Genomic DNA, 15,781 nt, shown 5'->3' on the forward strand with positions numbered 1-15,781 from the left:
TAAGCAATTAAGCATGTGTCAAGTTATTCTCTACAGTAATAATTATTGCATTACTGTAAAATTTAGCAACTTATACTTTATAATTTAATATCAATTTTATTTTATTTAATGAAAAAATCATAATTATGAATTTATTTAAAAAAATAGAGTTTATTTATAAGAATATATTCATTGAAAAGATAATAATGTAATGAAAGAAATTTTTATTTATTACCTTATTTAGCTAGATGTTTTTTGTAGGGAAAACTAAGAATTTTTATTCTTTTAGTAGTAGGGGGGTTGCTGAATTGCAATAGTATCCCCAACTTGACAACGAATACCCAACGGAGAGGCAAACTAGATACGAGAAGCAAGCGGACAATCATGGAAAATATGACATAAGGATTCAATCTTTGGTGGATGAGAACAACAATTAGAGCAATAATAGTTCCACTGGAGATCTCGTTTCAATGCTTCATGTCCACGGGGCAACAAATTGCACATTATTTTCCACAAGAAAATCTTCAATTTATTGTGAATAGGTAAAAACCATAAATCATTTCTGCAGAAATCTAGCAAATATGAGGTCAAACGAGACTTGTCCATGTCTGTGGCCTTTTTTTAACTAAAAAGATCATGCTTAACCTACCATCCTAAATCATTCATGCTTTCAATCAATATTAAAATGGAATATCTCAATATCCCAATGTCTTAAGAATCCGAGCTATAGGCTATAGCCCGTAAAAGTGGAGTCCAGTGATTATATTTTGGGTGAAATTTCCAGGAGATCCAGATTTAAGTTTTCCTAAAGAGCAATTTTGTGGAATATTTATAACCCAAGGCCATGTTTTCTAAAGTTCGAACCACTCTCGGAAAACTTACCTGATATATACTTCCTCCATTCAACTCCACTCTACCTATTTCTCTTTTATACACTATTCATAATTGTATATTCAATTTCGATTTTCTCTCGATACGTAAGTGAAAATATGTTCATGTGGGATCTTGTTTGATTCGTCTTTACGACTACATTAAAAATATCTAATTTTTATAATTTTTGCAAATACGTAACTAATGATATTTAGCGCGTAAAACACGCGTTGGCAAACGTGAAAAAAGAAAGTGGTAGAGTGGAGTTGAATGGAGGAAGTATAATTTACAGGCTATCACGTATACTATCACGTATATTCGAGGGTTTATTTCTCCATGCACCCATACAAGATCCGTGACTACGTACATAGAGTACTCCATATTTTACGTGAGAAGCGATATGATAGTACGAATATGACCACAGAGAACCCACCCGTGACATGCAATTTAATTACAAGACCAAACAAAGAGTAGATGAGTGCTGAGAAAAGCAGAAATGCGACAACTCGTGTAGGTCAATTTATGCTCTTCTTACTCAGTGGTCCACTACAGAATCTTCGTCTCCCTCCACTTTTTTATTGGTGGCTTCTCACTTGTGTCGTGTCCGGACAAGTAGTAGGTCATCACTCGATCGAGTCGGGTTTAATTGAAATTGACAATACAAATGTATTATACAACCTGGTCTAAACTTTTAAGTTTAAAGATCGGTTAGATGCGATACAAATATTTTTATGTTTAGCTAGTCTTGTTTGTGATGGGCTAATCCCGTCACAAGTTTATGACCTCTCACAAAAAGAGAGAGGGGACAAGGTGGGACACCCCCCATGTGCTTCCCACTCATCTCTCAATGGACATTTTGTGAGAGAAAACGGTATCCGTCACAAACTTGTGATGAATATCGTCCGTCTTCAATGAGATTTTGTGTTTTATGTTAGTGATGAGTAACTTTAGAAGCAAGTCACTTGGATAGAGTTATTTTAGTTAATGGTTATGAGTCTAATGAATCAAGTTTGGTTTAGAGCATGTTTAAAGGTCTTGGTTTTTTTTTTCTAACGTAAATGTTATTTAAAATTTTTAGTAAATTAATCACATTACCAAGTTAGGTTTTTTGAGCAGGTTAGTTTCGCTCTTAAGCAAAATTTAGATCGTCAATTTTATCTTCATCGATCACGTTCACGTTGGACAATATGAGGAAGTGCTTTTCTGGTATCTTAATAAAGTTTCTTAACAAATTTAAGACAACAATATATTCCAAATGTATCAGGTCAAATATGTCACCACTTTCATAATAAGATAACCCCACTGTTGTGCGGAAGCGTGAATACCTCATGTTGGCTTGGGCCCCTTCCCAAAAGGGCTCATACTATTTTATTTTGTAGATACTTAAAGATGATCTTCCATCTGTATTCTAAAGATGTGGGACATGAGTTTACAGTTTTGCACCCTAACAATCCTCTCCTCAAACCAAGGACCACCCCCAACTTCTAAACACCCGAAACATCACCAAGTCTGGGAATTTGCTACACCTGCATATCGAACCAGACGTGTTGCACCCAACCTGATAAGGGTCGTCCACCTGATCAACAGTTCTAGTACACAAATGGTCTTTGTCCCACAAGACCTATGACGCCTTTCATCCATTTAGCCCTGTACCGGGCTTGCTCAAGGACTCACCCCCGAGCTAGGAGTTTCATGCCTTATAGTGTACGCCACCTTTAAGTCTTGACTCCATGCTTCTTCTTGTGTCCAACACCTTGTGATAATAGTACGATATTGTCCGCTTTGGGCCAAGCCCTCGCGGATTTACTCTTGTGCCCCTTCCCAAAAGGTTTCGTACTTTTATATTTTGTAGACACTTATAAAGATGATCTTCCATCTTTATTCTACTGATGTGAGACATGTGTTTGCACCCTAACACCACTATCCCACTTATTATTTGTTTAATCATGAAAGTGGTAATATATTTGATTCGTCTATAATTTTAGACTAATAGTATCTATCCGTCTAAAGAGAGATTTTGCGTATATTACTCCTCCCTGGTCCCTTAGTATAAAGTGGAGTGTCGTCATTTATACCTCAAGAATAAAATCGTGTAGAGGAAAAGACAAGAGTGGGTCTTACAATGATGCGGAGATGGGGCAAAAAAACACAAGTGATGAAATAAGTGATCATGTGCTGTCATAAGAAATAGCCGTGCAAAAACTACGGCATTGGTTACATTTTTCACTTGGACTTTATGGTGATTGGCCATCAATTCTCGTTTCACACGGGATATTCCGTTTGAAAATTCCGATGGTCTTATGTGATTATTTCTATTGTAAAATGTGATAATTTAACGCCAAAATATTATGAACAGTGTTGACTGTTTAGGTAATATTTTGTCAAAAAGTGGCTATATTTGGCTGTAAATGGAGCATATATGACCCGTTTGAAGCCTTCAGACGAAAATAAACGTTTGAAAGAAACCTTCTAAGAATCCATAGTGAACCAGTTAATAATTAAATACAGTAAGGATCCTCTGTCCCACTTTTGTGTCCCATTGTGTGTGCCACTCCAATCAGCTTTTGACACATCACTTGTTGCAAAATAAAATATTGCAATAATTATATTAATTTGTTGATGTGTTAGAAGGTGATTGGAGTGACACACATATCGGGACACCAAATAGGACAGATGATCCCTACTCAATTAAATAATACTGAGTATGGTGGAAAATTGTCGTATAATTTATACGTTATTGTTTTTCGAGATAATACTCGTAATATAAATGATATTATTGTTAGAAATTAAAGGAACAATATATGATAGGGTTGTTACTGGTTATTATATATGGAGGGTGTTCGTATGTTCAAGTGTTCATTGAGTTCGATATCATACGTATCCTTGTTTATCAATTACGAATATATTTTATTAGAATTAATACCAAACCAAACGAGAAATAACATCAATATAATTCAATAACTGATTATTCTCCGAGAGTAAAAATTTACACCAACACACAACAATTCATCAATATGGAGTACTATTTTGGTATCTTTTTTTGCATCAGTCATTTGTTTATCTTTTATATTCATTTCATTGTGAGTGATATTTTAATCAAATGTAAACAAATATATATTTCAATCAAATGTAAACAAATGTCGGAATGAAAGGAGTATAAATTTGTTATCACGCAAGTGATGCAACTATTCTTTACTATGATCATTGTTCTAATCTAAAGTAGAGCTGTTTATGGGTCGTCCCGTCCATTGAGTCCGTCCCATCCCGCCCGCAAATTAAACGGGTATGGACAAGACATTTAAAGAAAAATACAAAGGAACAGCCCATTAACCCGTACCAAACCCGCTAACCCGCTTGTTCGAGGGCCGAAAATTTAACGTGAGCTTGGCCCAAGCCCATATTTGACACCTCTATTCTAAAGATTGGCAGAGTTAAAAGAGGCATTTAAGATGCTCTAATAAATACTCTATACCAGTACCAGTGTACCACTATTAACTGACCATGAGGTCCATGACATTTCATTGCTTAGTCTTGTATAAAACGATTTACATAATTGTAGTAGAACGGATTCAAATATAACCAACCATGTTGATGGATAAAGGTAGTTACTATAAGTACAAGTTTTATATTTTTATATAACCGCCCATGGCCGTCTTTGGGCCTGTGCGGGCCGTGCAGGCGCACAGAGCCCCCCAATTTTTGGTCCAAAATCAGCGGTCTGTTATAATCTTGGAAGAGAAAAAAATTGTGGAAAGTAAATTAATGCAATTAAACTTTAAGCGGCATATAATTTTCTCATCTATTTTACTGAGATTTCCAAAAACTAGCTTTCAATTTTCCATATTTATAACAAATTTCCAAAAATTTATTCCCAAAATAATCTTGCATAGCACAACCATTACGTTAGAATTGGTTTAATTTCCTTATTTACTACCTTCTGAATTAATTACTATAACAAATACTTTTCATGGGAAAAAAACAAACACAAGCAAAGTAAAAGAAAAAAGCTTCTCCATAAAATTTGTGAGTGAACTTACAAACGAGATAAACATTGTTGATTGGCAAATTTTTCAAGACGAGAGGTAGAAAAATTGCATTTATCAACATTAATATTTTGTTTTCCTCCTGAATTCTTTAGGGTAAGTTAATCATGAATGTTTCTTAATTCTTGCTACTCTCTTTTTAATTATGTTCTTTTGTTTTTGGAGACTATGTTCAGTTCCTCTTTGTAATTTGATTTATATATTTCTTTTAATCTAGTTAATAGTCTTTTTTTTAGTGTTGTTTTTGATTTATTGAGTATTTAAAACTAGTCGGACATGAGATTAAAAAAATTCAAATTATGCTATTAGAGTCGTTGCACAAAAAAAAAAAAATCAATATACATAATTTCAGCACGCTGAAATTGTCGAGAGCCCCAAACTATAAATTTGCACAGGAGCCCCTAATACGCGGAGACGGCCCTGTAACCGCCTTACGCAAGTATTTGTGCAACTTAATTGATTTGTAGCGGTAATAGACAACTGCACTAAGTACGACGACTTTATAATAGCTTAGACATCTCATTCGACACTCACGCCTCCTCAATTTCAAATCATTTGGAACAAAAGTGACACAAAAGCCCAGTGACACTATAAAAGTGTCAACATGTAATGTAATATCAGAGGTGGTGGTTTATACCCTAACCTAGATAATCGCCATGGTTGGGGTGCGGACAGTGGTGGAGCAAGGGGGTTAGCAGGGGCGGTCGCCCCCGCTGAAGTTTGAAAATTTCAAAATTTTTAATTAAAATTTTTGAATTTTTTTCGAGGCCGCCTTATAATATTTCCCTTTCGCTCCCGCTGCCTTGAAATCTTGGCTTCGCCACTGGGTGCGGAACGCCCAAACTAAAAAACGATAGGGCGGAATCGAAAGAGGATGCTTGCACACGTTTATGTGCAAATCCATCCAAATTTACACGATCGTTAAATTCATTTTATACAAATTTATTTTCAAATTTGGATCGTCTAATCCATTCTAATGGTAATACAATCAACCCCTTGATTCAATTTTTTTTTTTTTTTTTTGGCAGCCCCCTTGATTCATTTATCAAGCAAGTGATAGCATGCACGGTTTGATCTTCGTGCAAAAAATTTTGGTGGGTACGATTGCACCACTCGTTGATACACGATAATGTTGGTTATAATAGATTGTTGTTCGATTAGAGATCCAAATAATGGCCGTGCACGAGATTCTCAAGGTACTACCAACCCTCAACAATTTTCCAACACACCTAAATCCGTAATAATTCTACTCAACTCAAATCAGGACTAAATCAGATGGTATACACAAAAATAAACAATTTTCTAACACATACGGGCGATATTGCCATGTTAAATTATCCCTGCAACATAATAGATTTGTTTCCTTAAATGTTTACATTGAGACTAGCAGATATGTTATCCAAGTCACTTGAATCATCAAAATAAAAATAAGAGTAACATCTTGAATTAGAGCTAATTAGAGTAACATCTCAAATAACCGTAGTTAAGGGCGCAGAATTTCCATTGCATTCTGCAACTTCGGCTGGTTTACTGATGTTCACCACTGCGACTTTGTCACTGTTTTTACCCCACAGAAGAATGTACAGACCGCAAACAACCAAGACCGATCCGTAAACACTGAGAACAAACCAAGAAAGGGTCATATATGAGAGGTTAGAACTAGCCAAATACCGTGTTTTTGACCTAAAAAAACTGTAGTTGTGTCTACAAGTGATGCGCTGTCAAAATGAGGTATCTGAGTAACCGGACTAGGGACCAAGCCATCAGGAAGTATGTCGTTTTAAAAAGAAAAAGAAAAACTGAAAGCGACTGACCTTCCGATGTAAACTTGTTCATGAAAGATGGTAAAATCCAATATCACTACAAAAATCTGTATGACAGGGCTGAATGCCGCTGTAAACACTGGTCCCTTTTGTTCAACGCACCATGATATCCCGACATAGCAAAGTCCTGATCCAAATATTCCCTGTAATTATCACCATTATTATCAGTCAACATCTGTATATGCTGTATAACATCTTAAAACTCCTTAGAAAACTAAGCACAAGGTATCCCAAAAAGTCTTGGAAAAATAACATTGTTAAGATAGACACAGCACAGGTAGCGTCTGAAGTTTTCCATGAAAAATTATCAGCAGATTGTTGATAGTGGGTTCCAAGGTGGTACCAAAATCAACTATTAGCCAGTTGTGGTATCTCATTTTTGTGTAAACCGGAAAAGGAGGTCTAGTCTAAATAAACTCACTGCAAATAATACAGTAATGATCTCAAGCTTCCCAGTGAGAATCCAGACACTAGTATCCCTGTTGATGGCAAAACACAGAAATGTTGACTGAACTGCACCAAGAGCCGACATCACAGTTGTGCTTGTGTATTTGCATGGATACATCTGACCAATTCTTGCTTGTATAAGAAACCATCCTGACCAACATAAGATGCTTAAAACTAGGAATAACGACCCAACAGTCCAGTTTCTTCGTCCGTCAAGTTTTGAGTTATGAGCATGGTGGTATGAAGTAGACATTCCTGAATGGTTCAGAGGAAATCCTCTGTAAAATATCAGAACTACAACTCCACCTATGCAAATTAGCGAGCCTGATACTTTAGCGATCCCACTTTTTCTTCTCAAGTTTACATTTTCCTGCCTGCAAATTAGTGCAATTTTTGCCTCAATAAGCTAGAACAAAAACTTATACTCCTATGAGATTATGAGACGCTCTCATATGTGAGACCAACGTATTATCTAAAACGGTAAATGGGTGATTCAGATTTGGTACGGATCTGGTCAATTCATGTATGCTTGAAATCGGGTTAGGATGGGGATATTTTGGGCTCGGGTATGTTTCAAGAGTGCCATTATTCAGACATTTCGGGGTAACGCAGGCCGGATCTGGTCAATTCAGGTAATATTCAGGTATTGGGGTTTGTTAAGGTCAAGTCAATTTTGTCGGAACAAATTTAATCCTATGAGTATGTGAAAAATACGGAGTATAAAATGAAAAAACCGCCTCATACAAGCCTCACTATTCAGCTAGTAGACAAAGTAAGGACTGTATGATGAGCTCACCTGAGTAGTAAAGCCAGAAGGAAAGTGAAGATAGGCGCGATGTTGGTGAAGGCAGTTGAATACGCAGCAGAAGTGTACTGGATCCCCATTAGTAACAAGTACTGAGTAAGTGTTGCCCTGTACATGTTGGCCTTGAAAATGTTACTTGAGATATAGAACTTGCTACATGATGAAAACAATAATAACCAAATGCCTCAGATGCTTTCATCCTATTGCAGGATACAGAGAGTCGGATTATATTCAACCTTACTCTTTACAGTAAAAATTCTATCAAGGATTGCAACATTCGATATATAGTTCATGAAATAAGAATTGCATTCAGAATACTTAGACATCGACTCCATTTTAAAATGAAAAACCACAAAACAGCCATGTTGAAGTCGAATATGAAAAATATATAGGTCACAGCATGCATAAGATACTGGCTTACCCCATTAGAGCACTGAAAAAGAGGTGGCTAAGGATTGGCATTGTGAGCTTGGAATCGCTTTTCCTGCAACATAGGTCTCATTCCATTAAAACTGGGACAAGACTGCATTTTGAGATGCAAAAACTGATGTTTAACATCAGTCAATAGAAGCACTGAGTATAATACAGTCTAAACAAAGATTACCTTTCACAGAAGAAGGCAATAGGCATCAAAAAAATAGCACCGACAATCAGACGGTAGGAGACAATGACTAACTGACTTTGTCCATCATCAAGAACCTTCTTAAACAGAATGTTTAATAGAGCCAACACAAAGTAAACAGCCAGAATTACAATAACAGGCTTCCATTTAAGACATTCTGCCATTTCAAAGAAAAAGTTTTCTTTTCTTCCTCGGTTTATTGTTTACAGAACAAAGTTTAGGTAGAGTCGCTGCATTATAAATAAGAGTAACAAAGGCAAGAACCAGACATGCATAGACTTGCCATGTCCTTTTAATTTCCTAATTTAGCAAGAATTTTATGTTAACACACTTTCAATTACTTTCTGCTTGATTCTTAGTCATATTCCTCTGCAATAAGTTGAGCATTTCATCACTGGTCTACAAAAACCCGCATTTTTTTGGCACGTTAGTAGCTCAAGGCTCCGGTCAAAGAGGCTATTTTGAAATTATCCATCACGGAAATTGCTTCATGAATTGTATTAAATGACTGCTCCTTCACACTATAAGAAGAGCACGCCGTTCACTGTCCATTTCGTTTTATTTCATCATATTATAAAATTGTATTAGGTAACAAGTCGGGATTTTTGAATAACGTTACGTATATCAAATTATCAATGACTGGGTATCAGCGACATCCAACCGGCAACCCCATGTGTCGAAGTTCAGTGAAATGACAGTCTCATGGAAGAAAGTAACACTAAATGAATGATAAACAAGAATGAGAGAAGTAATGTTAGCCTTCAAGAAATATCATATGACTGTAAAGGTTTGAACTTTTACCAAAACAAGAAAATTCACTCCAACCTAATTTGAGTGAACGTAAGAAACAAGCCATACCCTTTTGCATGGAATCATATTCTTGATCTTTGAAACAGCCTCGTGCACAACTTCAAGAATAATATGTCATATCTAATGAAAAAACTAAGAACTACTTCATAGAATTGTAACACAATCACACATTTCACATCATCTTTTTTCAATCCCATTGTGTATAAAGTGTATCCAGCTGTCAAAGCGAGATAACTACGTTCGCCTGGTCGGAGACAAAAATAAATAAATAAATAAATAAATTCTTTGACTATCACACATACTATCATTGCCAGATTAAACTCTAGCACTCTTTGGCTTTGAGGAAAGTTATTGTTCTTATTCCAAAGTTACAGAGACATAAAAGGTGGTCTGAAAGATGGTAAAGTTAGTCCTTTTACCACTACATTGAGGGAAATAAGCAAAAAAAGGAAAAAAAAAAGATGAGATTATGTATACTAAATGAATCTGCATCACTGCAAGTCAAAAAAAGCTATTTCAGTAGAGGCGCGGGGAAATAGGCCAAATAGCTAGTTTAGATGGTGAAATGTTCGATGCTGGTATACGCCCTGAAAAAGGACATTCGGGGCAAAAAATTGATCTGGTTTACAAAATAGCCATTTCCAGCACTCGAACCTGCACCCGTGTTGTGCTCTACTGTGTGTTGTATTCTTGGTAGAAGAGGCTAAGTAACATAGTTTTTTCTGTTTGTGTGTGAAATGAGGTACACAGTCAATGTAATACAAGGGGAAGGGGATTAAACATGTGATCTTGGACGTTCGGTCTTTACTACTAGGCCAAGAAATCATCGGTTCTGAGTAGCATAGATTTGGGCCCGAACAACAGATTTTTACCATCACAAGGGATTTTCTCTAGTGAATGCTGTGTACCATGTCGGAAAGTGCGTAAACTTTCAGAATTGTGTTTCTTACTGAAAGACTATCAACTGTCCCTATCAGTCGTGATTGGTCTTCATACATGTTACAACCAAAGGAATCCAAAAACCCTTTCCGTCAAGGTCAGTATGTTAAAGCCATTGCTACAATTGAGCATCTATATGTTACTCGTAATTGTCTAGAAATACTTCCAACTACTTGGTTCTCTCCTAAGCTGATCGAGATCTGTTAAATCTCAGAATAATTCTAATACATGCAAAGACAGAAAATCAGAGGTTACACTTGGAACAATAAATGCCAGATTAAACTCTCGCACTCTTTGGCTTTGAGGAAAGTTATTATTCTTATTCCTCTACAACAATGTGCATAGTCCAAAGTCACAGAGACATAACCAGGTGGTCTGAAAGTTGGTAAAGTTAGTCCTTTCACCACCACATCGAGGGAAATCAGCAAAAAAGATGAGATTATGTATACTAAATGTATCTGCATGAAGAAAAAAGCTCTGGAAAAGGACATTTTGGGGAAAGATTGAAACTGGTTTAAAAAACAGCCGTTTCCAGCATTTCAACTTACGCCTACTTTGTGCTCTACCGTGCGTGTTACTTTTGTAGTATAGTCTAACAGATTTTTTTTGTGTGATATGAGGTACACAGTCAAGGGGAAGGGGATTGATCATGTGACCTAGGGTGCTCGGTCCTTATTACTACGCCAAGAAATCATTGGTTCTGAGTAACATAGATTAGGGCCCAAACAACAGACTTATACTATCATAGACACGAGATTTTTCCAGTGAATGCTGTTCACCAAGCAGGAAAGTGCATAAAACTTTCAGAATTGTGTTTCTCACTGAAAGACTATTAAATGTCACTGTCAGTCTATCGCTATTGGCCTCCATACGTTACAAGCAAAGGAATCTAAAAACCCTTTCCGTCAAGGTCAGCAAGTTAACACCACTGCTGCAATTGAGCATCTATATGTTAACTGTCAAGCAATACTTCCATAGTTCCATCTACTTGGTACTCTCCTAAGCTGACCAAGATCAGTCAAATCTCAGGTTAACTCTAACACAGGCAAACAAAGAATATCAGAGATTACACTTGGTACATTAATGCGGAATAAGTTCCAAATCAGATACCTTGTACATGAGACATGGTTAACAGGAACGCACAAATATCCGTTGATCTGGTCACAAAACTGATCTTTGTCACATCGATTCCTTAATCGACCAGTGAAAATACTACTTGTTACCAGCTACATAGCTAACAATCTAAAGACATAACTAGTCACAACTCACAAGACCACAAAGTGCTAATTTATGCACACTTGGGCAAATTGATTTCTCAATGAGCTTCTAACTATTGCTTAGGGCAAATTGATCTATCAGACAAGCAGCGATCACGATACAACATAAGATAGGAGGAGTAGAGACATAAACGCACACTTACAGTACTAAAGTACATGTGATTTGATCATTAGAACGTAAGTAAGTTAACTGGTCTTATCTTTTGTCTCCTCAAGGGACGATGACTTGAACCAAGGGATACAAACTGATGTAGTCTTCTGGTATTCTCTATATGCCTCAGCTCTGAAGGATTGCTTAAGCATTCTCTCTTCAACTAGAGTAGCCACATAAGACAAGCACAAGGTGTTAACCAATGCACCTATAAGTATCCAGCGTTGTCCGAGGCTCCATGCTAAGATACCAAGTCCCCACCACCATAACTGCTCCCCAAAGTAGTTTGGATGCCGAGAGTACTGCCACAACCCCTTCTGCAAAATGGGTATGGTGGGTGTTCCAGACGCCTTCAGCTCTTCATTTTGTGTTCTAAACTCATGAAGCTGAGTGTCGGCATAGTAGGCGACAATCATACCAGTCAAGCAAATAGCAATGGCAACAAGGTCCCAAATGCTCCAAGGTGCCTCAACAGTATGGATGATGTAGTAAGGTAGGGTTACTCCCATCATAAAGATCTGTTGCAAATTCGGAAAACTATAATTACTACTCCGTATTTACTAGATCATGTCATATACTCATATCCAAATTAAGTATCACACTCCGACATTTATATCAAAATCCATGGACAATTAGTCAAATACCAATCAGTTAAGTCTTCCATAAAGAGAGGAAATTCCGATTATAACTATAAACATTTTAGATCATTAATGTGTACCAATTTTGACCTATTAGCATCTATATCAAACTTCATCTATGGCGGTCAAGCACCAACCTACAATGTTCTTCAGAATTTTTGTTTTTCAAGGAAATTAATTGCCGGAATTCATGTGAACTCTCAAAAATTAGATAGATGTACCTTGAACTTAATATGCACATATATGATCTAAACATGATGATGAGCACGCACGCACAGTCGCACACACATAAATCCTACTGATACTTTCTTGGTCAGGATAGGTCGCAAAGTAACATCCACACTAGCCCCCCTGCACTCTCTTTCAAGAGCCTCACTCGTCAATGCCAGGCGGGGTTCACCCCTAAAATGAGTTTGGCCGGGAAGGGTCCTCCAAAACTAGACTTTTCTTTATAGTTCTAGAATGCTTGTTATTTCATCTAACTAAAATTAATATATTCAAGAGAAAAAGGGACAATTGTGTGTCCAAATCAAATAAAAGAACTAAGCTTAAAACTACATTATGACAACCACAGTAGCATACTAGGCCCGCTAGTAGTCAAGTGGTTTTGCAAGAGTAACGGGTGAGAGCCGCTTCTAGGAATGTCAGTATCTCAGTGGAGCAATGTCGGGTGGAATAGGCTAATCCTACACTGGTACCCATCAAGCAAAAGTATTGATCCACACCCACCCCATTACTCTTGTTCAGACTGACTAATAGGATGACCACCATGAATGTGCACGATTGATCCGCGTTGACCCGATCTGACCAGACTCACACCTGAACCGATCAACCCAAAAATGAACCAAACATAACACGACCCCTGACCCCATCAGACCCAAATTTTGCTGGTGGCAAACTAACTCATACCCCTAAATGACTCATAATAGAATGCCCAGAACATCACTGAACTCAAAATGACCCAAACCAATGCTAATGCAAAATACCCAATTTGACTTAGTTGGAAATATCCCGACCCGAATGACCCATTTATTAGGTCTTACTATTTTTCCGTCTGAAATAAGACGGATAAAATGTTGCCATTTTTTAATAAAATGTAACCATTTAATCCACAAAATGTTATGACTAGAGGTGTCACTTTTTACCCTAAAAATGATGTGAAAAATAATGGTAACATGTTATCAGAAAATAACAACATGATGACATGTTGCCCATCTTATTTCAGACGAGAAACAACCGTCTTAAGAAAAACGCACTGTAAAGGTTATAACTTTACCAAAGTTTACTCAAACCTACTCCATATTTTTGCTGAAAGTTGCTAACTTTAGCTTAAGATTTCCCTAAGCATAGCTAAACTTTGAGAATCAACCTTAAAAACCACAGCTCTACAGTAAATCAATCAAAAGTAACAATCTTTCAGTACACCAAGCTAAATCTACTCCCGCCGTCTCAATCATTTATTCACCTTTGATTAAAATACCCTAACAACGAAAACAAAAACGTAAACAAATGATCGAGACAGAGTGAGTAATAAATAAAAAGATCAAATACCTGTTGTGCACAGTAAATGCTAAGAAATGAGACCCACCACCAATTATGTCCATACTGTTGACGCATATCAGAGAAACGCCAATCTTCCCTAACACCAAATTGCCATTTTTCACGACGAAAGTAATTATGAGACATCCTTAAACTCCATAAAGATGTCATAATTATCACAATTTTGGACCTCCATGGATTATATGATGAGGTTGGATGAGTTGCATAGTAGTATACTAGCATTACTGGGATTGCTGGCCAGTATGGATCAATCATCTGCACACCCACAAATTAATTCATCTTCATAAAATTAAATTGAATTCCCCGTTAACACTAATTCTCGGTGAGACGGTCTTTCAATAAGGTACTCTGAGATTTAATTTGTATTGGAAATTTTGTGATATTAACAAATTTGGCACGAATAAATTTAATTTTTCTTTTATGCTTTTTTTTTGTATAAAGAGAGATTCCAAGGGTAATATATTTTGACAGAATTCAAATCGTGAATATTATCTCTCATAACTTTACCACTTACTGTAATTACTAAACTGTTTTACACTAGCATTTTGATTTGATAGTTAATAATGTTGCTTAGGCACGATTCGCACGAATATGAGGCCTTATAAATAAGATTCTTTTTAATAATCGGTTGAAACAAAATAAAGTTATACTGTATTAAAACGAGTTTATAGTGAACTTGTTACTCCGTATTAAAAATGGACTGACATTACTTTTTTTTCTTTCTTTATTCCACTTTTTTTCAATGTCCTAAATAAAGTCGTTAAATTACTCAGCTACTTAATATAATGTGTTTGACTAAGACATTAAAATGTGTCACAAAAGACAAGAGTATAAGGTAGTGCAATATCATACCCAATGGTTAGATTGAAGATTAGCAATGACCCAAAACAAGACATTGATGTTAAGGAAGTAGAGCACAAAGGTGACGAGGAAAGGGTGGTGGTAACACCATGACCAAAGGGACGCGAGAAGGTGGTCAGGGTTCGAGTAATGACGGAGAAAATAGATGTAGAAGAGGATTGAAGGTAATGGAACAACTAATGCTAATATTAGATTCTTAAGGTTGTTGTGCTTGCTCTTTGTTGTTGCCTCCATTATTTTGGGTGTTTTTTTGTGTGAATCTAGCATGCAATCACTAGTTTTGGAGTGCATGTAAATTCACTAGGGAGGGCTTTTTTTTATAGGGTAATTGTTTACTATTGAGGTGCTTAATCACTTGGAAAGTTTGATTAATGAGTGGGAATTCAATTGATTGGTTTTTTTCCCTTTTCAAATTTTGATTATTAAGTGTACTAGTGACTAGACCAATTAGTGTCATGAATAATCAAATTATTAGTTTTTGGTTAAGATGATTGTTCAGGCTAGTCTTGCTATAGACGGATATATATTATTCGCCTATTCTAAAACAGTTAAATAAAATGAAAGTGGTGGCGTTTTTTGCTTCACCACCCCACCCACTTGTTGTTTGTCCTATTAGGAATGTGGTATTGTATTTGGCCGGTCTTTAGTTATAGACGGATATGTGCCGTCTATAATGAGATTTTGTGATGATTGTTTGACGTATTTTAAAAATAACCGGGAATAAAGAAATGTTAAATTTGAGTATTTAATTTTAAATTATAGGAGTTTTATAATTCTTCAAAATTCCTGAAGATGTGTATGTTATGTAAATTTGTTTTTTTCTTGTTTAAAAGAGTTAACTTATGTCGCTGGTGAGAATTGAACCCTCAACTTCATAATTGGAATAAGAGAGTTCTTACCATTTGAGTTAACTCTTATTCTATTATATTTACACATTTGATTCGGATGGACTTCAC

The 15,781-nt window shown here is 36.3% G+C and overlaps 2 protein-coding genes across 2 annotated transcripts; both read right to left on the bottom strand.

The window, feature by feature from the left end:
• Positions 1 to 6,186: 6,186 nt before the first annotated feature.
• Positions 6,187 to 8,831, bottom strand: LOC141586224 (WAT1-related protein At3g30340-like). Its single transcript, XM_074407393.1, has 6 exons — positions 8,572 to 8,831; positions 8,389 to 8,451; positions 7,959 to 8,075; positions 7,137 to 7,536; positions 6,707 to 6,858; positions 6,187 to 6,509 (listed from the first exon to the last, which is right to left on the bottom strand). The coding sequence occupies exons 1-6, from the start codon at positions 8,751 to 8,753 to the stop codon at positions 6,362 to 6,364; spliced, it is 1,062 nt and encodes a 353-aa protein (XP_074263494.1). The 5' UTR covers positions 8,754 to 8,831; the 3' UTR covers positions 6,187 to 6,361.
• Positions 8,832 to 11,400: 2,569 nt separating this feature from the next.
• LOC141586225 (uncharacterized protein C594.04c-like) lies at positions 11,401 to 15,131 on the bottom strand. Its single transcript, XM_074407394.1, has 3 exons — positions 14,817 to 15,131; positions 13,956 to 14,219; positions 11,401 to 12,284 (listed from the first exon to the last, which is right to left on the bottom strand). The coding sequence occupies exons 1-3, from the start codon at positions 15,114 to 15,116 to the stop codon at positions 11,802 to 11,804; spliced, it is 1,047 nt and encodes a 348-aa protein (XP_074263495.1). The 5' UTR covers positions 15,117 to 15,131; the 3' UTR covers positions 11,401 to 11,801.
• Between the last annotated feature and the right edge of the window lie 650 nt (positions 15,132 to 15,781).

This window comes from Silene latifolia, chromosome 6 (genome assembly GCF_048544455.1).
Source record: "Silene latifolia isolate original U9 population chromosome 6, ASM4854445v1, whole genome shotgun sequence".
Taxonomy (NCBI): domain Eukaryota; kingdom Viridiplantae; phylum Streptophyta; class Magnoliopsida; order Caryophyllales; family Caryophyllaceae; genus Silene; species Silene latifolia.